Below are 21,805 nucleotides of genomic sequence, written 5' to 3' on the forward strand. Positions count from 1 at the left end.
GCACCAAATTCAAAGTAATTTTTCAAAATTTTCTGGAGGAGGCCCCCCAGACCCCCCGCCGCTGGCTGGTCAAAACCCCCCCTTTCAAAAATCCTGGCTACGCTACTGGTTTGTAGCACGTTAAAAATGCGGTTCTTTTAGGAATTGCAGAAAGGTTTTGTAGTGCAGCTGGTACAATGAGCTACAGAAGACAGTTAGCAAATGTTACGTAGAGCATATATCAAGAATACTTGTTTACAAAGACAGTTGAAAAGTTACCAGTGAGCTGTTTTTTTTTTTAATAAAGCCTTTGCAGTAGGCTAGATGTAAAGCAAGTATATGGGTAATTGAATTAACAAGCAACCATGAGCAGTAGCGCACCCAGAAAAAAATTTAGGGGGGGGCTAATTCAGAAATGTCGGCCGAGTGATTTGCGATAATAATGACAGTGACAATAGGCTACCCAGTACCCATCCCTTTGATTATTTAAAGGCACTCACGGCCCACAACCCACCAGCTGCCGATACATCAGGATTTGTTCTCTCAATCAGTTTACAAGTTGGCCTATAGTGAACTCCATGCCACTAGCACCTTCAGCATCCTCATTCCTACGTCTACTTTCGCAATCTTCTATAGATGTCGACTTTTTTCTCATAGGCCTATGACAAAATAGAATTAGCTTTCTGTTTGCCAACACAAATAAGTGCGAAAACAACAACTAGCACGAAAACAGTTTGAAACAAAACACTAATTTTGTAAACAGAACGGTAAATTTGATGTGGACGTTTCGCCCACTTACAAACCATTCAAAATTGGTTCACATTTTAAACTAAAGTCCCAGACGCCTTCGTCTCTCTGCTCAAATTTCGTATACCGGTACAGTTTTACATGTCCGTGTGATGCAGCATTGACCTACGGTAGCCTACATCGGTAGCCTATATGTCCACCGGATGCAACCTAGTTCGTACCCTGAACAGTTCGGACCCTCAGTTCGTACCCTGAAAAGATCGAGAGAAAAAATTAAAAAAAGCGGAAGTCGCTGATCGCAGTTTCCGCTAACCCTAACTCCAACCATAGACTAATCTATGCTCTAACCCTAACCCACGCTGATCGCAGTTTCCGCAAACATTTATCCGTAGTTTCCGCTAACCGCAGTTTGCGCTAACTTCATCCTAAACCTAACTTTCTAAACCAGTTCATCCTAACCCTAACTCTAACCATAGAGTAATCTATGCTCTAACTGTAACCCTCGTTGATCGAAGTTTCCGCCAAACACTTTTCCGCAGTTTCCGCTAACCTTTACCCTAACTATAGAGCAATCTATGCTCTAACCCTCGCTGATCGCAGTTTCCGCAAACAATTTTTCGCAGTTTTTGCTAATTACAGTTTCGGCTTACCCTAACCCTAATTCTAACCATCGAGTAATCTATGCTCTCTAACTCTCGCTGATCGCAGTTTCTGCAAATATTTTTTCCGCAGTTTCCGCTAACCGCGTTTTCCGTTAACCCTAACCCTCGAGTTTGTGGAAACTCCGATCAGCGACTTCGGCTTTGTGCTATTAAACTGCGATCAGCGACTTCGGCTTTTTTTAATTTTTTCTCTCGATCTTTTCAGGGTACGAACTGAGGGTCCGAAGTGTTCAGGGTACGAACTAGGTTGCACCCATGTCCACCAGACATTTGACCACGAGAGCATCTGAACTTTAAAAGTAGGCCTACCATCAAAGACCATATCATGGATGTTCTTTTTGTACGGTACAGATCGAAAATTCTCTGCTGACTCATTCAAAGTTTTACTCGAGGGCAAATCCCAATTTGACACTAAAATTCACGAAGCAGAGTTAATCAAACGCTACAATCCAAATTTAAACAAACAATTAACTTATTTACTGGAGGCGAGTCTATTCTCCTCAACATTTACTTGATGTAGGCCTATAGGTATCACGTTCCCTGTGGTGCAATTTTTTTATAGTTATTCATGTAGTTGCCTTTTCCTAATGTAATTTTACCTTCAAGAAGTTGAAGTTTATTGCATTTTTATAAATATTTTCAGGTTATTTTCTGATGAGGGCTTAAGTTAAGCTGAAAAAGTTCGACTGTTAAAACTATTTGTAAATATGTAAAATATATTGTTCTAATGTTCAGCCCTGTTGTATTGTTGTGTCTTATTCATATCTTACATGTAAGCAAAAGGTATTAATGGGGAACATACAAAAACTTCATTTTTGGTGGCAGGTTTGGGGGGGCTTGAGCCCCCTTAGCCCCATGCTGGGTGCGCTACAGACCATGAGCATGCTGTGAATATCCAGGCCTGATTCTAATAGCGCAATGCAAGTTATCATAACAAGATTTATTAAACAACTATCGTTGCCAATTGTCATTTTACGATAAACAGAGATTATTTACTATAAACAAAAGCCCTTCTATTGTCAGACGTAATAAAAGCCTTCGTATCCTCTTCTTTAGATATCCCTGTTGTCTTTGCACACAATGCTATGCAAATTTGATCGAATTAAGTCTATAACTTTAGTTTTACCTTTAATGAAATTTAAAAAAAATTGCTTGCACCAGCGTTGCCAGGTTATCTCATGAGTTTCAGCACATGCACATCTACCAAAAATCTAAAAATTGAATGAGGCTGTTCACCAATCACCAGGCATTAAATTAAATAATATGAGATGTTCTACTGGTGCAAATTAAGCTAAACTATCACAAGATGTATACAGTGACAATCTGCTTTTATTCCGACGTTTCGTCAATCAGACACGACTGACTTCTTCAGGGGGCTAGACCAGGTAGTGACTAGGTACGTACCTGTCTAGCATGGCAAAACACAGGACATATTTCAAACTTTGCGCGCGATAAGTTTTTGTCCAGAAGTTGAATTTTCATTTTGCATGTTTAGTTGTTTTCAGCAATATGTCCTGTGTTTTGCCATGCTAGACAGGTAGTCACTACCTGGTCTAGCCCCCTGAAGAAGTCAGTCGTGTCTGATTGACGAAACGTCGTAATAAAAGCAGATTGTCACTGTATACATCTTGTGATAGTTTAGCTTAATTTGCACCAGTAGAACATCTCATATTATTTACCAAAAATCTAGTTCACATTTTGCATCTTGCCACTTGCCAGGGCAAAAAGAGAAAGATGTAGTACAAAATTACAATTACCTAAAATTTAGTCAGTCCGTGTTTATAAACTAAAACATAAACAATAAGCTTACTTTTGCTATTTAGCTTGCCATAAAACGCAAACAAGTTTGCCTTTAATCAAATTTAAAGCTTGCAGGATGTATTTTTAAGGTCTGTTTTAAAGACTAGACTGCCTTGATTCAAACATTCCACGCGATGCCTTGTTTCAAACATTTTTTTATTCAAACACAACAACAATGATTTTTATCTCAGTTTTTTTAACGTACATACATCTTATTTTTGTTTAAGCTGTTGCAACCATTAAATCTAGAGGCAACATTTGCTTGGTCACTTCTGGACTGTGTATATGCAGTCTGAAAGTAGGTAACTTTTGGACCGCAGTAACTCCTGGACTGTTACAGGTGCTAACAATCAACATTTTTTACTTTGCTTTGATTTTTCAACTTTCTTTAGCCAAAGGCATCACATATGAAATGTGCACACCAACCAACTTTATACTACTACTTGCATCAGACAACAAAATAAATCCAGTTTTTTTGTAATTGTGTCTTGTACAATATTATGACTTCATAGTTAGACTTTCGAAACTGTTACTGTGATTAGCCTGGTTAGACAATTATTATTTAGTAAGTACAGTAGTGTCATTTTCTCTATTTTAATTTGCAGGTACTTCTTTAAGCTGCTAGAAAAAGCTATTGACATATCACAATGGAAAAATCTTTCAATGATCCTTATTTGAAGAACATTGAGAAAGCTACATTAATGTTCCAGTGGAAAGTAGCAAACGAGGTCCCCAATAGTGATGTATCAAAGAATCTAATGTGGGTGATAGTTTTTCACAAAGAAATTTATCTTGTTTTTTCCTTGGAAGGAAAGGTCTTTCATACTATCAGTATCAAGTACATAAGTTACCACTGTTTTTTTAACTTTTTATTGCAAAGCAAGTTTACTGCAAGTAAAAGTTGTGGAGTGATTTCAATTGAAAAATTAACTGTAATTTAACTCCTAATGTTTCTTGTACAACATGTGAAATGATGAAAGCTAAACAATTGATTGAGTTTCGCTTTTAGCAGCATAATCGTTGCTTACTTCACAGTGTGTAGATTCTAACAATCTGTTTTAGCCAATGCTAAACCAAGGCTAAAACAGATCGTTAGAATCTACACTGTGAAGATGAAAGCTAACATAGCCTAATAAACAAAAGTTACAAAATTTTGCTTTTAAATATTTTAGGTCACATTTCTTTGCCACTAGCGATGTATTAAGAAGAGGTAAGTTGCAGTTTAATTCTTTAATATAATTGATATCTACTGGTCAAACTCTTAAATACAATTTTTGTTTTGGGCTTGTAATGTCTCGCTTAAAGTTTTGCACTTTGGAAACAAAATAATTAAACAAATACGCAAATGTCATCAAGCGCTTGCCGGTTAGTATTAGAAGGTATACCGGTATTTGTAAAGACTTTTTTTTTTCATTTTGACGGTACCTATTGCCATGTGAAAGCTGTTGTAAAATTTAGGTTGAATAAACATTGCAAGATAAAGTTGCTCAAAATTAAATAGGTAACTTAAAATAACGCTCGTAACAGAGTTAAAAATCATTATTTTGTAATTGCAGACGTTTCTGCTGCTCATATTTCTGTATGTCAGAAATGTCACGGTATATTCTATAAATCAAATTGTACAAGCCGCATTGAGCCTAAAATGAAAGTAACAAAGAAAAATCGTCGAGCATTAAAGAGATTAAAAAATAATAGAGAAAAAGTTGGAGATGTCAAGTCTTGCACAACAGTATTAAACTCCTCTTCCACCTTGAAAATAAAATGCTACTCATGTGGCTTCACCAATAAGTTGGCCGGTGCAACTCGTTCGGATCTTAGCTCATTAAAATCTAATCAAAGTCAATCCAGAAAGAAAACTTCAGGTATATATAAATTGACATTTTAGTGTTCTATTTGATTCATATGGTATAATATAGCCTATTGTGTGGTTTTTCAAATTAAATCCTCTCCTCAATCAACTGTAATGCTAAAGTATTTTTCTTTTAGTTTCATACTTAGAATTTGCAGAATAAGGAAATGCACACTTTTTATATCTACCGGTATTGCTTAATTGCATTTACATATTACTCTAAAACTATAGGCTACCCATATACATAGGCGTCATTTCAGGGGTGCAAAGGGTGCTTAAGCACCCCAAAATAAAAATCTGAGGTAACAACATAAATGAGAGAGCACTCCTGGGCCCTGGTTTGCATACAAAATACACCGATTCAAATGGAAATTTGCATTGCTAAATAACGTTTTTTTTCTTTCTTGAAAGTCGTTTCACCAAAGCGCAATATTTTCAGTGTTTTACATTTGTGTGTGGCACGCAGCGCCACACATATCAAGGGCAGACATGATTGTACTATTGCGTAACAATTAAGCACAAACACGCGCACTGCGTCAAGAAGTGCCGCTTGAGAGAAAACAATTTGTCTGGCTTGAAGAAAATTGCTGTTTTCTACTCAAACGTCTAAAAAAACATTCTGCAAACGGCGTCAGATGCAATCGTTAGCCGTTTCCCCTCTTCATCATACCGAATGGCAGACTTGCTACGAGAGCTGCTAGAGAATCCCACAATGAAAGAAGCCGATGTTACGAAAGTAAGCAAATTTTATGATGGTGACTGAGAACGCAAGGATTTGCTGCGTGAACGCAAACAGTGGTTCGCTTGTTGCAAACGTCACGGTGATGTTGTGACAGTGAATACGCTACGTCAGAAATTCATTGCACAGCCGTCAATGGTCGATATAATGCCAAATATATATGCAGCTTTGGCAGGGTTGATCGGTTTAAATTGGGGCGGTTTAAACCGCCCGGTTAAAACCTGGTTTAAACCGGGCAGTTTTGACCACTTATTACTGGTCAAAACCCCTTTAGTGTATGAATCAAGTTGTTTTTCAATTGAATTAAAAATATTACCCTCCATGTTAATGAATGGTAATAGTAATGATGTTCAACTATATTTTGTTTTGATCAACAATAACCTAAATGCTGGATTTGGAACAAAAAATATCCAATTTCTCAGTATATTTTTGATATTTCAATCAGTTGGTTATTTTAATTAATGAGAAAATTCAAATTCTAAAGATAAGTTTCTGTTGAACCAAAAAATGCTTGGTAGAACGATGAACCATTTGCACAGCCAACTGAAGTACAAGAATTTATTCTAACAAATTTTTTTTTATGAAAAACATTTGCCATAAAATTTGCGCAACATTTGCCCTCCCGTTGCGTAGCACATAAGACGTAGCACGACATCTAATTTAAGGTAGTAGTCTTAGCGCTGTTTGATGTCTTGTTTTTGGCGGCGCTGAAACAAGAGAAAAATTCAAGATAAATATAATCTTTCGTACGAACTTTACAGGCAGCCATCTGTGGCTGCCTGACAGGTCGGTATTGGCAGCCATTAATGAAAGTTCAGGCGGTCATGGCCGCCAGCTATTTCGAGGCCTGCATATCAAAATGGTCACAACTCACAACTGCTTTTATATATATTTCCTAAATAGCCCATAGCCCAGGTAGCCGACCATTCACTACATATAATAAAAATGTTTTTCTGGGTTTTGACCGGTTTAAACCTAGTTTTCACCAGTTAAAACCAGGTTTAAACCGCTTAGTGGTCAAAATTAGTTTAGACCACTTAGAGATCAACCCTGAGCTTTGGTAACTTACATTGTTATGCCGACTTCTTCCTGTGAAGCCGAACGTTCCTTTTCGTTATTACGACGCTTGAAAACCTACCTTCGCAGCACTCAAACGCAACAACGACTGAACAATTTGGCCGTTATAGGTAGTCATCGCGAATTGGCGGAGAAATTAAACATGGAAGAACTTGTCACGGAGTTTGTTTCCAAGACAACGACCCGCAGAAGCAAATTTGGATGTGATTAAGTTATAGCAAGCCGCATTATAAGGCAGACGTGAACAAATTAAAGCAATTAAAGTCGAATATATTTCAATATTCAATGTAAGATCACTTTCGCCTCGCATGTAGCCTAATACTTGTTTTCATTTCTATCTGATCGTTTGACATACCGCTGCAATCTATTCGATTACACATACGACAAAATTATCTTCTTTTATGTTGATTCGACGTTTCATGACGTAGGCTAAACATGGTTGAATTTACTATTAGATTGAGTCATTTGTTTTAACATTTTCCATCGGTCAGGTTTTCAATTGATTAGCCTATTTTGACAATTTTCATAAGATATCTTAGAGCACCCCTAAGTTCGTCAAATTTTTTTAAAAAATTACGCCAATGCCCATATACCATATGAACTGATTTAATACTTTCATCTTCCTGCACGATTTTATGCCAAATGGGATGTTTTCCCCAATCCACTAAAAAAACATGAAGAAAACACCCCAATCAGAGGCATCGTATGATGTTTAAATAATCTCTAGTCTACAGTGCCGCCTTACTGGTCTGTATAACTACGGGTTGTATTTAGGTGGTTTTGCTCGGTCTTTGGGTAATAGAACTGCGGAATCACCTTTGAGTTTATCTTTTGTTGATCGAAAGCAAGGCAGCTCGAAGAAGAAGAGGAAATCTTTATCAAATTTGTCATCGCTCTTCTCCAATCAAACTTCATCATCGGGAACAAATTTGAATGCATTCTTATCTTCTTTATGAAATAAACTACTACAGTATAACACATTGCTTAAACACATTTGAGAATGTTGATGATGGCATTTTGGATTGTTATGCACTATGTTCATTGCTTTACACAATATGTTGGGGCTGTTTTAGCCTTTTTTCGCATTGATGCGCTGGCTAGAAGTAATTTTAGTACGACCTGATGACTTTGAGACATTTTTTACCAACATAAATGCAATTGATTTGGGGCTTATCTGTGGTCGCCACGTCTCACCGACGTTTAAAGAAGGGAGAGTCTTCAATCACCACAGTTAAATGTGACACTTTGTCAACCTGCCTCTGCAACGAAGCCTAGCAGTTTTGAACCTCTCCTTTGTCTTGGCAAATTGTTTGCGACGTGCTTGAAAATGGGCACGAAGGTTGACTTTTCTGCGTTTTACTTTCTTTTTGGTGGAAAAATACCTCTTCTCGATGTTCTACATGATGTCTAAGATCTGTTATGTTACTGCTTACTGGGCCAGACTAATCTCAATGCCTATGGACAATTGGACATGTTGATGCCTATTATTGCCTATGGACCGCTTGAAAGAGAACAATTTTCATTCATAGTATTTAAATACTCCGCCGTCCGCATGTTAAATACAATTGGTTAATCCAACTACCGATACCCACTTCTGTTCTAATGTCACCGACAATTTTTCCGCAAGTGCTCTTCGTTACTTTCTGACTGAATTAACAACTCGCCTTATGTCAATGCAGAAAGAATCTTGCAGTCGCATATTATATTAGAATTTATAAAAAATATAAAACTTCTAAAATAAAACGTTTTCTAACCACAATGTTTTATATGAAAATAGAACGTTCTGTTCACAAAAGTAGTACCATTGACATGAGTGCATATGTTCACAATATTGTTGGTGCAAAGCAGCAAATCATTAGAAATTCATGTAGGTTATAGAAAATTAAGAGTTCTGTGATCGTATCACTACTAGGAAACAAATAAGGAAACACAGCATTGAAGAAACGAGGCTTAAATAAACTCAAAGTAACTCTTCGTACATCACTAGGAACAGCCATTTCAAAGCAAAAACACAAATAAAGTTTGAAAAGCGTTTTCTTCAGTGCGTGGATCCTGGGTACTGCAACAATAAAACACCACCATTCAAGCAATTTGAAGCGCTGTAGGTTAGAGTTTGTATCTCAAATTACTATATTGACTAGAGGAAAATACTTTTTAGAACATCTCGTAGTCTACAGTATGAAGCCTACGTAGTTTGAGTTATAGAACACCACCCTGTAAAACACGAAACGATGTGCACAGTGGAAGAAGCATCCAGACATTTTTCACTTTCGCAATTGCAGACCATTCAGAAAGATTCCTGTGGCTTAACTTCACAGCAAGTGGGTAAAGAATTCCAAAATAAAATGCAATACGGTATATCGTACATATAGTTTGAGACTGGAAGGGATGGATGCTTTTAAAACTTAAAAATAAGTTTTAGCGATGACTGCCAAACGGTGGAATAATTAGTAAAAGCGATCTACTTTTTCTACAAAACGGTGATAACAACAATTCGCTGACAGAAATGCAATAGATAAAAATTGGAAAGATTAAAGCCTAAACGAGCTATCAAGTCTTGAGTCATCCAGCTGAGCGGATAAGTCCTTCACTTTGTCCGACCAGTAAGCGCTGCTTTGTTGGAGTTGTAATGACAACTATTCGTGCAACATGCAAAGAAAATGAATTGAATTCGGTAAGCATGCAATCAATGTGTGTGAAAAATTAAAAGATTCTCTTCATGAACAGCTACAAGACAGACTATGGCGCGCATATATGTCGATGATAGGATAGAGATGAAATGGTGTAATTATGCTGAAGTGAGCGCTTAATCACATTCTCTGTAAAATGAAGTAAGTTGTATCAGAACATGCGATGATGTCAGAATGCTACTTATCATTACCTCGCCTACTCTTTGTACCCAGTAATTCTTATCAAGCTTCTCTGGGTTGGTGCGGCCAGCACTCCGTGCATCAGCTAGAGCAGCATCGGCCACCTAACATTTTTAAAATGTAACATGAGCTTGGAGTTATCCAGACAATTTTCTAACGTACTGGCAATAAATTTACATAGTGTTGGTAGTCTACCGACCGCTCTCCATTCAGCGGTAGCCCACTTAATGAATGGGATATTTCACAGAGATCAACTCTTCAAAAAGCGAAATTTACAATTTGCCAATCTCGATGACCGTGCATGCATAAGTGGTTTAAAGCCTCTACACTACAGTCTACAAGTATGCGAAATCTCTCAAGTTTTTTCAGTCCAAAAATATCCAAAATCAATCAAATTTTGGTTACGGTATATCAAGTTATACAGTTGCATTGCAAAGATTATTATTTGTCATTTTCGCCGTTCAACAAGCACTACTACAAAGGGTACCGTGAAGGAAGACTCGCGCAGGATGAAGGCCAGCACAGTGCAGTCAACATGCAGCAACTGAAGCATGCAACGATAATTACAACTGATCGATTTTCAAACTCAATGAGGTGAAGTTGCACGTATTGACTAGGGATTATAGACAATTAGACATACAGCCTATGACATGCCGATGGTGTAACTACGAAAAGTGGTGCATTGAATTACAACTACCATACGGTACTTACTCTATCTCTTCTTAAACCCACATCTGAAGTTGATAGCCTGTTGACGTCTTTTAACGGCGACGAGAAGGACCGAGCCTACATTAAACAGAAAGTATTCTTGTTACAGCATGTTAACAGGCTGTACCCAAAACTGAGCATCAACTACGGATGTGGTATGCCTATTGCCTATACATAATGTACACTGTACAGTATGTAGAGTTATCGAAATATCCATGAGATAGAAAAAATAGTGGGAAAAGCAAATAAATTTAATGGTCAATTAACGAAAATATAAAAAGAAATTTATTATGATTGATTTCCAGAAAAGAACTGCAGAATTGCAAAAAATCAATGTCTCATGTCCGAACGCAACGACTTCTTGAGCAATATAATTTACATTTTTTAACAAAAAGGTTCACACAAACCGTTCTGTGATGTTACTCAGCTGCTTGTTTGCTGTCAAGTAAACAGGGCTAAACTTGTGCGATATCTCACTCACTTCTAATTGCGCTCTAAGTCCCATTAACGACTGTTCCTTAGCATCAAGCTGCACTTGGAGGTTCTTTCGAGTAGCAATTTCTTGTTCCACCAAGGAGCGTTGACGCATGTTCTCTTTACTCAGATTGTTTAACTAAAGAAAAACAAAGAAGAAGTCCGATTCTAAATTACTGAGTTAGTGTCATGAAAAGTACTTAGTGCAACATTGATTTTTCAATTTCGTTTTTTTTTTTTAAGTTTTGGTGTTTGAGAAGCAATGCATTGACCTCAAGTTTCGGAAGTTAACATTTTGGAAAACTAAATCAAATCAAAAATTATTTACAACAAACTGCAGTATAATGGAAGATTCTCTTCACGGTGGACAAAGTTGAGCAAAAAATATATCCAATGCTACAGAACGTCTTTACTTTTAACTAAATTGAGCGCTGTGTGTGTTTCGACATTAAAAAGAAAAGCATCATAGTTTGGCAATATTCATAAATTGTCGTTTGGAAAGTTCCAAGACTCGATGTAGTTGATCATTGCCGGTGAAGGGCGTGCGCGAGCATACTGTAGCACAAGTCACACCTGATGGTTGAGTTGCTGGATGCAGTCCACATTTTGCTTCAACCTTCTGTGCAGATCATCAAGTGAAGCATTCTTCTCTTGTATGGTCGCATCTTGTTCCTGCTCTGAATCAGCCAAGCGGTTTCGTAACTGCAGAATCAGGTTCTAGAAGGATATAACGGTTATGTACTTTGGCGGTCGACTGTGGAAAAAATTAAGTGGCTAAGGGGGCTTCAGTTCAGTTTATTTGTTTTGTTGGCAAAAAAACAACACATCCAACACAAATAATTCGTACAACAAGTACGACAGCAAAAGACCTAAGTCAGCGGCCATCCAAACATTTAAACAAACAACATAAAAAATTGGGTACAATGATTAAACTTAAAGCTTTATCAGCACTATGCCTTCTCTTAATATATTAATGTAAAAGATTGGGGGTGTATTTGATTTTTAATATAGAATCTCAGCAAAAAAGTTGGCATATCAATCTACAAGCACCGGTAAGAAAATTATCATTAAGGAGACTCAATAGAACATAACTACGTTTGTAATCTGGAAAGATGATTGCAAGAAAGAAAAATAATGCAAGAACACAGTATATAGCATTTCTCAAATAAAAATCAAACGTTAATTCATTAAAGTGCTGCTTCAGACAGCGTTGGGGGTTTGCCTAAAATAACTAAACAAAATTTAATTAAACAAAAAAGTTACAATATTAGTCATACGCGTCGCAAAACTGTTGTTTGTAACAGATGTGTCAAAAACGGTTAGCACGTTTTGTTTAAAATACCTTATAAAAAGTCTAAAAAAGAAAAAAAAAAATGGCAACATTTGAAACAATTGGACGTTGCAGAAAGCAAACATCACGGCATCATGGTTTGGTGACGCGGTCAGTATGCGTAGTTGCGTACTGCGCAGCGTTTATAGGGAATTCTATAAAAAGCAAGAGTTTCAATGTTTTTTGTTTTTTCTTGAGCAAGATGCATACGACAAAAAAAAAATAGACAAACCTGCTGTTCTCCCGAATGTCTCTGCAATGCTTTGCTCTTGTCAGCCTCGTGCTGTAAATCTTCCAGTAATTGTTTCAGTTTCTCTAACTCGTCTTTTAGCTGCCGGCTCGAAGCTTGCAGTTGGCTAGAAAACGATGCAACGTCAATATGGAAAAGATAAATTATGAAAAAAGATGAAATGAATTCGTGAGAAACATGATTACAGCTTGAATCAACTGAGGGCTTTATAAGGCGGCCTGTGCAAACACGAACAAAAATAAACTCATTGCTTCTGTCAAGTGTGTCACAACTGTGTAGCTTGCGGTGTATTGTTGAGCACGATGTTCGAAACTCGCCGGTTCGACGCCTACCAAATGGGCGTTCCTGAGTCTTGACAAGACACAAACTGTGCCAAGGAAGTGAAACACAAAGATGGATTTCTTTGCCAATTTATCTAACTATCTTTGCTATGGGGCTGATACCCGGATGTTTAAATTATAATACAGTATGTTTACAGACTAAACAACCTAATCGGACTGTCAATCTTTGCAGTTTTGTAAATGGATCGTCTGTTCAATCAGAGCAACTTCGCTTAATCCCGTCAAAGTCCGAATTGATTGCATATATAAAACAACACATAACATGGACCTAGACAAGAGTAGGCTACTGCAAAGGCTTAAAATATCTTGATGAGATATTTAATAATAAAGCTATAAAATATTAGGTTGTATCATTTCTCGATATACTGTAATTGTTTTAGAGATAAGATTGAAGAAAATAGCGTATTTTAAATAAACCATAATTTTGCCACAGACAAATTGTCTTTTCAGTAATGTTGATTTTTACAGAATTTTAAAATGTTCTTTATGAATTATTTCCTTACTAAACGACAATAGAACATTTGAAATCTGAAGCCTACCGTAAAAGATTGAAACTACTGTGTGTCTAGAAAAGCATACTATCGTTAAACATTTTGAATTGTGCCAATAGAACTGAATCGCTGGCATCAAACACAAAAGAAATAACTAAACTCTGAAAACACAACCTCCTATTGTTCGCTGTTTGTTCTGTCACAATAGCTGGGGGAAGACCAGAAATATCAAAACAGTAATTTAGAATAAAGCCGGTCTACAAAGCAGACAGAATAGGTCTAACGTTCATAGTGCAAGGATTTTGGTAAGTGCAGATTAGTTTTGTTGTGTAACGTAATATATATTGTCTCAATCCCTTACGTAAAAACATTACCAACAATTAAAAGTAACGTAGGTATACTGCGTATATTGGAACGTTGCCAGCTTTTCAAGCAACACGCTAAAAGATTTTCTCCAGTTATTACCGCAAGCACAGCGATATGTAAACTAATGAACGCCATGGCGTATAGCAATAAAATATCAAACCGAAGTGCGAGTGAAGGTTTATGGTATAAACTGGCCGAGATTCAGTTTCTCACCAACAGTTAAAATTCTAAAATTTAACGTAAAGCACGTTTATTGAACGCAAATTAACAAAAAATAGTTACGCGTCAGTGTACAATTTGTAAATCGTTCGGTCAATGATTAAGTCTTTTGTGTTTCACAGCCTGAAACAAAGTAGCCTGGAGTAGCACTTGTGATGTAAGCTGAAAGTATAATTTGAAGTGTATGATCGGTATTAAATGGCTGAAAGCTTGTGGACTGTACACTAAAAAATACATAAAACCATAGTGGAAGAGAGGTCTGATTATTTTCGTGTCATTTTAACGTTTTCAGGCGTAGGTTCTACTAGAAAAAATAAAGGTTTTGAATCACGACAAAGTATTAAATGACTGAGCTTTTGTTGAAAAGAAAGGAAATTGTTGTGGCATTAAAGAAACAAAACAATTTCAAAAGATAGTTGTTTCATTCCCCAAGTGATTTGTCTTTCAAATTGACAACATTAATGAGAACAACGGCAGCCTTTCTAAAGTTGATTTTTACAACTCAAGCACAGAGAAAAATGTAATAAGTATTTGACATAAATATTCAGTTGTAAGCTTATCTGGATGTTTGAATAAGCTTTTAAAATATTACCTGTAAGGAGAGTAACATACTTTTGATGCTGGAGTTGGGTATGCAGTGGCTTTCGTGTTAAACGAGATTCAACTAGAACTGTTTTTTAAATCATTGGTACTTTTTAAGTTTTCATAAGTGAATACAAACAGGATTTTATTTTAACGTTGCCATAACGATAGTTATAAGCTTTTAGTTGACGTACCTAAAGCTTTCTTAACCTTTCAGGTCCTAATCACCTAATTTAAAACAAAGTAATATTTTTTTTGGAATTGAAATGAGGGGATATCTACGGAGTCCAGGACATTTCTATAATCTTGAAGCGGATATTATTTCAATTGGAAAAGGAACAAATAGGGATGTAGTGCCGCCACCTCAGTTCGGAAAGGCGGAAGCACATATACCGCTGTCTTCGGGAAAGGCAGATACATGTCATGCTGTAGTTGAAAAGAATGCTGAGGGAGGCTGCTTTACGCTGACTGACTTGAACACTTCGTATGGTACTTATGTGAACGAGCATAGGATCCAGAATGGAGCTGTCAAATTGATGCCGGGTGATTTGATTCGTTTCGGACACGGAGGGATTCCTCATGAGTTTGGAATGTTGGAGGATGATGATTCGGGTGTAGCGACTCCTCGATCGAGTCAGTTGACATCCGCACGTTCCACAAGACCACCGAGTCAGCTCGGGAAAAGAAAGATATTTGTCGAGTCAGGAAAATTCGAAACGCTAGAGAAAAATCGGCCAGCTTCAGCACAGAGTCAGCAATCTCCCACTTCTCACCTCAGCACTCGGCCAGAAACAGCTCCGATGAACAATAGAGCGGCAAGTTCTCCTCTTTTAAAACTCATTATGGAGGAAAGATCAAAGTCAGTACCATTGAGTGTGAAGATGTCCGGATTAGGAAGACTAGAAGCTCCCAAAATGGAACCTGTACAGTACCAACACACCGAAAGCACTGTTCCACCTACCACTCAGGAAGGATGGAGCGTAGATGGGCAAGATGTTGCTGACACTTATGATAGAGAGACGATGTTCAGTAAAGCGTCTTCTTGGGATAAAGAAAATCCAGATACCGAGCCTTGGTAAGCTATATGATAATGAGATAACAATCCTGTCTAAAATGAAGAAACTCAACTTATGGCTCTGCAAACGTTTCGAGCACTGAACTGTTTTCATCGTTAGCAAAAAAACTCAATTGCAAATTCAAAATAGAAGTGAATTCTGGCACTGCAGGCGACAGCAGCTTTGGGGCCATCTTTAACCTGACAAGTTCTTATTAAAAATCGGAAAGAATGAGTGACTGGCAGTTAAAAAGTACAAACAATTTGAAAAAATATTCTCGTCGTAAAAAGGAAGGTTCTGCTATTTGTGTCAATTGGCACTGAATTTACAAATAAGATTTAATCCAGTGGTTCTTAACCGGGGAGGCACGCCCCCCTAGGGGGTCTACCACTTTTATGGGGAGGTGAGCTTTACAACGATATGTAATCTTGTTATGGTGATTTCCATGTCATGAACTATTTTTTGCCATTCATATTATTTGACAATTGGGAATCACTGTCAGGGCTATATACAGACGGAGCTTTTGTTGCTCCTGTTCTGCAATCATTCTAATTACAAGCTTTATGTCTGGAAAAGCAGAGGTGACAAAGATATCAGTGAGTTTCAATAAGTTGGACGTTGCACTCGCAGATGGTAACTTTGAGTTTGAGTGAACTAATCAAGTAACAGTTCATCTAAGTGCCTTGAAAGCAAACAGCATAAAATACTTTTCAAATGCAGATGAAAACATGGAAATCAATTAATGTTTTTGAAGAAGCACAAGAGGAATTTTTTGCTCAGAAGCCGAGAAACATACCGAGATTATCCTCTTATTTACCAACTCGTCTTGGAACTGAATTCAAGATATTTAAATACTAGCAGTGCTTGGATCCATATATCTTTGGTTCTTTTTCTACTGCAATTGCTATCAAGACCAAGAACATGCTCAGAATTGAAGACTTAAGCAACGCTACGCAATTTGTAGAGTTTAACCTTGAATTAAAAATCAAATTGCTTAGAATCGACTACAAGTACCTCACTAATCTGTAGCCCTACCGTAATCAACAAAAATATTAATTTTAGTGTTGCAGTTGTTTTATAAACCAGGGGGGGCGCATAACATGTAGTCATTGTCAGGGGGGCGTGTCAAAAATAGGTTAAGAACCACTGGTCAATCGAATGCAGAGCATTCCGGGGCGTAATTTTATGTAGCTTTTGCTAAGAAACTACAGAAACCAAAATGCTGAATTTAAAGAACGCTGGATGGTGTGAGACTGCGTGTCGATTGATATAGTTAACTTGTGTTTGTAGATCACAATATACTGTCAGATCATAAGATTTATAACACTATTTATTGCTGTGTGATATGTTAGGCCCCAAAAACCATCTTAACAACCCCTTTTTGGTGTGCTGATATATTTAGCATTATATAAAATCTCACCGCCAACCTGCTAATCAAACAAAATTCACCATTTGACTACTTAGCTCGATCAAAGACATTGACCATTGAAGACTGAATTTGTTTGCTGAATCAATAATGAAAACAATGGCAGTGTTGTGGTAGTATTGGCATTATAGAGGTTAGGTTAAAACGGGCGGACTGTTCAATTCCATTTTCAGTCTCCGCCAATCGACTAACTGTAAAGTGCTGTACTTGGTGATTTCGTTGTATAAAATATGAATATATTTGGTGAGGACAGGTATGTTGGAATGCTGAGAGAAAAGGAGCAAAGGTTACTGCACATGGGAGACGAGATAACCCGGTTGAGTGTGGCTGAAGCTGAAAGCAGACGGAAAGATGGGATAATCAACGAACTGCGCAATAAAGTTACCGAGCTTGAGATAACAGTGGGGGTAAATATGTCTGCTTTTGGATTTTATACATAGAAAAATCAGGTTTTGTTTGCTGAGCAATTCAATGCTCATTGTGAATTGACTTTATCGATATGAAGGTTAAATGTTTTTTGTCGAAACCAGGCTTTCGCCCGGTGGTTGAAGATTTAGATTAAGTGAACGAGAAGGCAAAGAAGCCAATCTTTGTGTCCACCTTCAGGCATGCCTTTTAATTATCCTGCCAAATACAAAACCGCATGCTCATGAGCAGTGTCGAACAGGCACTCTTTCTAAAGTTGAGCCAGGGCTCCCATCACTCGGTTATGCAGCCGACGTGTTGATGTTGAATGTGTTGAAGCATAACAACTGGATTTTTTGTCTGAAAACAGGATTTGAAAAACAACTCCAACTCTCAACAAAGAGAACGTAAGTTGCTACAGATGGGCGATGAGATAAACAGACTCTCTGTCTTCGAGCGGGAATGTGAGAGAAAGGACAAGTTGGTAGCGTCTCTAAGAGACCAAGTGGCAAACCTGGAGGTGATGTTTGTATTTCATTTATATTTTACTGTGTATTGTGCATTTTGGCCAGTTAGCCAACTGCTTCATTTCATTTCCTCTTTGTCATAAACCCAGCCAACAAAAGTTGGCCTTACATCGTTTTGGCTTCACCAGACGTTTAAGCGACGTTTAAAAAAAAAAACGAACACTTTGGTTTCAAGAAAATTTTTTTTGTTGACTTGGTCTCTTCTGAGGTATTTCAGGTAAAAATAGCCGAACAAGCAGAGAATTCACACCACACATGCAACGAAAATTCTTTGCATCCGCAGATTGATCGGCAAGCTTTCTTGCGGGAACCACACACCCCAGAACCAACCAAGTCGACCTTGCTCCCATCAGACACAAACTTGTTGAACGAAAAAGAAACGATAGAAAATGTAAGTGTCCCAGTCTGACCAAAGTCCTGCATGTTAAACTGTTCATAGTATGGGGTATGGCGTGAGACGACTTGATCTTATGGATATTGGCAGAGTCGTAAACAAGCAACGTTGTAAGAGAAGTTGCAATTTTCAAACTTGAACACAAATTTTTAACACTTGGAAAATTGAGCAATTTTGTTTGTGCAAATAGATTGTTGGGCAATTTCCAGTCAAAGTAAAGCAATAACAGCTCAGACAAAAGTGAATAAACAAAACACATACGAAGCCAAAACTGTAAAGAATGTACAGAGAAGTTCTTCAAACTTTTTAAAATGTGAAATTAGGGTATGAGGTGTATTTTTCATACCTTAGCAACATGAAAATAGGTTAAAAGATTGTGTAAACACGTTTTATTTTAGAGAACTTTTATTAATTCTCTTTTGCAGAAAAAAGAAATAGCAGAGAAACTGGACGAGAACATAAATACCATCGACAACGCCTTAATACAAACCCAAAATAACTTAGATGAGTTTCGAAGACAACTTCAGTTGCCTCCGCGTGATCAAAGAGATCCACAGGAAATTATCATGGAATTGGTGCTTGAGATCGAAGAAAAAGACGAGACAATAAATGAGCTTAAAGGTGAATCAACTAACTTTCAAGGACAATGAAAATACTGAAGTATATTTCTCTAACTTTACCTTTAAAAAAAAGGTCACGTGACTGAAAAACTTGATATTTTGATTGCAGAAGAGCTGAAAAAAGCGAAACACGACAGAACCGTATCACACGGGGTTGTGAAGGCGCAACAGAGGGACCTATCCAGGGCTGAACAGAAAGTCACAAAGCTAAAAATAGCTCTGGAGAAAACACACCGCGACGCTCAAGAATCGGCGGCCAAAGCCCAAGCAATGTCCAACAAGTTTTCAAACTTAAAGGAAGAAAAGAAACACGAAGAGATTTTTGCCATGATTGAGAGAGAACTGTGTGAGGTGAGAGATTGGCATCAGAAAACATGTTTTTTTACAAAATCATTTGAAAGTCACTGAACTAAGATTGCAAGGCAAAATGTGGATCGTTTTCAGTGCAGTAAAATTGCTTTTCGAAAATTATTTTATTGAAACAGTTATAAAGTTTGGACAAGAAATACAGAAAAGAGCCGTAATTAATAACTCGAAAATGGGTTGAAAAGTTATCTTAACAGGATAGCTGTTTAATATAAATAGACTTTTAAAAACATAAAAACGAAGCCATCAAATAAAATTTAATAAAAATAAAAACCAGAAGCTTGATGTATTGTATGAAAGATTTTCCAAAAACAACGCTAAACCACAACAATCTTTGAACAGAGCCATGAAAAGTTACAAGTGGCCCAAATGAAGCTTTCACAGCAAGAAGAAAGACTCGACGCCATGAGCAAAGAACAGCGCAGAACAAACAGACAAAGCAAACAATTCCTCGAGAGTGGAAAGTTGTCCAAAGCAAAAGTAAATTGATTTTCTTTCAACAAATATTTAAGCGATGGGTTATTACAATAGAAAAGCTGCTTTGATTTAAGGTTAAGAAAAACTTCATCACCTTTTGTATGTGTTTGAATTTGTCAGACATTTTAAACAACAAGCATTAAATAAGTTGAGTGAATTTATTGCTTGATATTGATATTCAATAACCTGATAGTTTTGCGCTTGAATATTTAACAGATCACATTCTTCATCGTTTTATGTGGTTTCAACGTCCAAAAACGTCGCATAACAAATAAAAAAGAACGCAAGATTGAACGAAAGCATGTTTTCTTGCATAAGATGCAAGAGAAAACATTTCAACGTTTAATGGAGCCACAAAAAAATAATCTAATTCCCGATTCGCTGTTTTTTTTTGTTTTTTTTTGGGGGGGGGGGGCTTGCTCGATGAACTTTGAAGAACTAAAAGTTCATGCAACCTTTACTCAGGTGGAAGAGTTAAACATCGAAATCGCCGAACTGAAACAAAAGGAACTCGGCTCAAGGGTTTCCAACGAGCAGACGCTATCACGGCTTGAGAGGCTTCGTTCTCGCATAGTTCAAGCGGTCTACATGGCCCCTGGAGCTTCCAGGCCGGAGACGATACTTGATGATTCGGAAATCCTTAACTCGGTGCAGAAGGTTGGTTGTTGGTTTTATGCTTCAACGGTTTTATTTCATGTGGTGTTTTACAAGAGGGTTTACTGAGACTGCTCAAATTTGTAACTTTGATGTTCAACAAGCATAGTTTGGATGTTTAATTTAGGACATTTTACGAGCATTTCTTACCAGAAAGTGGATATTTTCGTCAAGAACACAAAAATGTGCGTTTTTTTAATTTTTACTTCAGAAAAAAGAAGTATGAATAGCAATTAAGTATTTTGTGCAACATTTTTGAACCTTGTGACATATTTCTACTTTGTATTAGCTAATAAACGACCGAAGCAAATTCCATCAGCAACTGAGTGATCTGGGACAGAACATGCCTCCACTGATCCTGACGTTGGAGCCAATTCAAGACGAGAATGGAGAGAATGAATTGACAACGCCTGCTGACAAAAAATCATCAAAAACAGCGAAGAAATCGGGGAAAAAATAGTGGAACAAAAGAACATTCGCTCGCACTTACACGTTCGCAAATTTCTATCATGATATTGAAGATGAAATAAACAATATCCTCAAAACAAGGCACCAGTACGTCTTCAGTTTTTTGTCTAACAAAACCTCATAAACTTCTCGCAACTTAGAATGACAAAAACGTTTTGTAACCCAGAGCGCTCGCTGCTATTGAATAGAGAAAATTTCCCATTTTACCTGGCTTAAAAGCTTCTAAATTTAACCTGCAGCCCTTGTGCTCAAATGAATCTAAGCTGTCTTAGCAAACTATTGAATAGCGCCATATATGAGCAGTCAAAACTGCTTGTAAAGATATGCAAAGTGATACATTGCAACCTTACAAGCAAAGAAAAACGTTTTGTAGATGTGTTGAAAACTGTTTCCATATTTTTGCTGTATTCAATAAAGAGATATTTTTGTAAACTCTTGCCAAAATTTTAGAAGAAAATAAGAGTTCACAGATGGCGATGCCAGAAATGGAATATTGAACTTGATGCTTCGTCCAATGCGTTTCGTGTGATGAAAAAGTCTATAGGCCTACTCGTGAAAGCTTAAAATCACAGAAACCGGCATGAGAAATTTCAATTTTCTCGGTCGTATTACTATTTACAGGCAATGAACGTAATCAGAGTTGAAGTGAGATTATGTTCCCAGATTGGTGTCATCCACAGTAGAATGAGATGGCAGCTTAGTCAGTGGAAAAACTAAAGGGTCAGATGTACCATTGATTTAATCAGAAATTATTGTAAGATAGGAAAAAATTTTCGATTCAAAAAGTCATTTTCAAAGTTTGATCCTGCCAATACGGTATGCTTGGTTGATGCCTTTAGGCTTGGTATCACTGACAATAACTCAACCAAAATAATAACTTAAGATCTACAATTCTACAACATTTAAAGCTAAAAACGAGCTTGTCAGCT

At 37.2% G+C, this 21,805-nt stretch overlaps 3 protein-coding genes across 4 annotated transcripts in view; 2 read left to right on the plus strand and 1 right to left on the minus strand.

Annotated features, from left to right (window-relative positions):
* Nucleotides 1-3,442: 3,442 nt before the first annotated feature.
* LOC145771908 (uncharacterized) lies at nucleotides 3,443-8,461 on the plus strand. 2 transcript variants are annotated; one of them, XM_082583667.1, is made up of 5 exons: nucleotides 3,483-3,528; nucleotides 3,794-4,026; nucleotides 4,361-4,398; nucleotides 4,745-5,050; nucleotides 7,628-8,461. In XM_082583667.1, the coding sequence occupies exons 2-5, from the start codon at nucleotides 3,836-3,838 to the stop codon at nucleotides 7,807-7,809; spliced, it is 717 nt and encodes a 238-aa protein (XP_082439793.1). In that variant the 5' UTR covers nucleotides 3,483-3,528; nucleotides 3,794-3,835; the 3' UTR covers nucleotides 7,810-8,461. The 2 variants fall into 2 exon arrangements, with proteins under 2 accessions (XP_082439795.1, XP_082439793.1); XM_082583669.1 differs by having other exon boundaries at nucleotides 3,443-3,948.
* Nucleotides 8,462-8,536: 75 nt separating this feature from the next.
* The window catches only part of LOC145771907 (uncharacterized), a 51,421-nt gene continuing 38,152 nt past the window's right edge, over nucleotides 8,537-21,805 (minus strand). Inside the window, exons 51-56 of the mRNA XM_082583666.1 lie at nucleotides 12,468-12,591; nucleotides 11,479-11,622; nucleotides 10,913-11,044; nucleotides 10,435-10,509; nucleotides 9,735-9,827; nucleotides 8,537-9,489 (exon numbers count right to left, since the gene is read on the minus strand). Coding sequence (XP_082439792.1) covers nucleotides 9,385-9,489; nucleotides 9,735-9,827; nucleotides 10,435-10,509; nucleotides 10,913-11,044; nucleotides 11,479-11,622; nucleotides 12,468-12,591 — 673 coding nt within the window. The 3' untranslated portion in view covers nucleotides 8,537-9,384. The remainder of the gene's footprint in view (nucleotides 9,490-9,734; nucleotides 9,828-10,434; nucleotides 10,510-10,912; nucleotides 11,045-11,478; nucleotides 11,623-12,467; nucleotides 12,592-21,805) is intronic.
* Nucleotides 13,558-21,252, plus strand: LOC145771950 (coiled-coil domain-containing protein 27-like). The gene is made up of 10 exons (XM_082583724.1): nucleotides 13,558-13,622; nucleotides 14,702-15,559; nucleotides 17,219-17,372; nucleotides 17,741-17,890; nucleotides 18,181-18,288; nucleotides 18,717-18,912; nucleotides 19,021-19,262; nucleotides 19,620-19,757; nucleotides 20,220-20,411; nucleotides 20,698-21,252. Exons 2-10 carry the CDS (start codon nucleotides 14,751-14,753, stop codon nucleotides 20,866-20,868), a joined length of 2,160 nt encoding a protein of 719 aa, XP_082439850.1. The 5' UTR covers nucleotides 13,558-13,622; nucleotides 14,702-14,750; the 3' UTR covers nucleotides 20,869-21,252.

The sequence above is a fragment of the Aplidium turbinatum genome, chromosome 6, assembly GCF_918807975.1.
Source record: "Aplidium turbinatum chromosome 6, kaAplTurb1.1, whole genome shotgun sequence".
Classification (NCBI taxonomy): domain Eukaryota; kingdom Metazoa; phylum Chordata; class Ascidiacea; order Aplousobranchia; family Polyclinidae; genus Aplidium; species Aplidium turbinatum.

Bases quoted from the DNA above. Each gene is read 5' to 3' on its own strand.
- LOC145771908 (XM_082583667.1), top strand. From the start codon at position 3,836: ATGGAAAAATCTTTCAATGATCCTTATTTGAAGAACATTGAGAAAGCT. The intron at 4,027-4,360 runs GTACATAAGTTA...TAAATATTTTAG, and splicing joins TTTCATACTATCAGTATCAA to GTCACATTTCTTTGCCACTA. The intron at 5,051-7,627 runs GTATATATAAAT...GGTTGTATTTAG, and splicing joins ATCCAGAAAGAAAACTTCAG to GTGGTTTTGCTCGGTCTTTG.
- LOC145771950 (XM_082583724.1), top strand. From the start codon at position 14,751: ATGAGGGGATATCTACGGAGTCCAGGACATTTCTATAATCTTGAAGCG. The intron at 18,289-18,716 runs GTAAGTGTCCCA...TCTCTTTTGCAG, and splicing joins AAAAAGAAACGATAGAAAAT to AAAAAAGAAATAGCAGAGAA. The intron at 20,412-20,697 runs GTTGGTTGTTGG...ACTTTGTATTAG, and splicing joins TCCTTAACTCGGTGCAGAAG to CTAATAAACGACCGAAGCAA.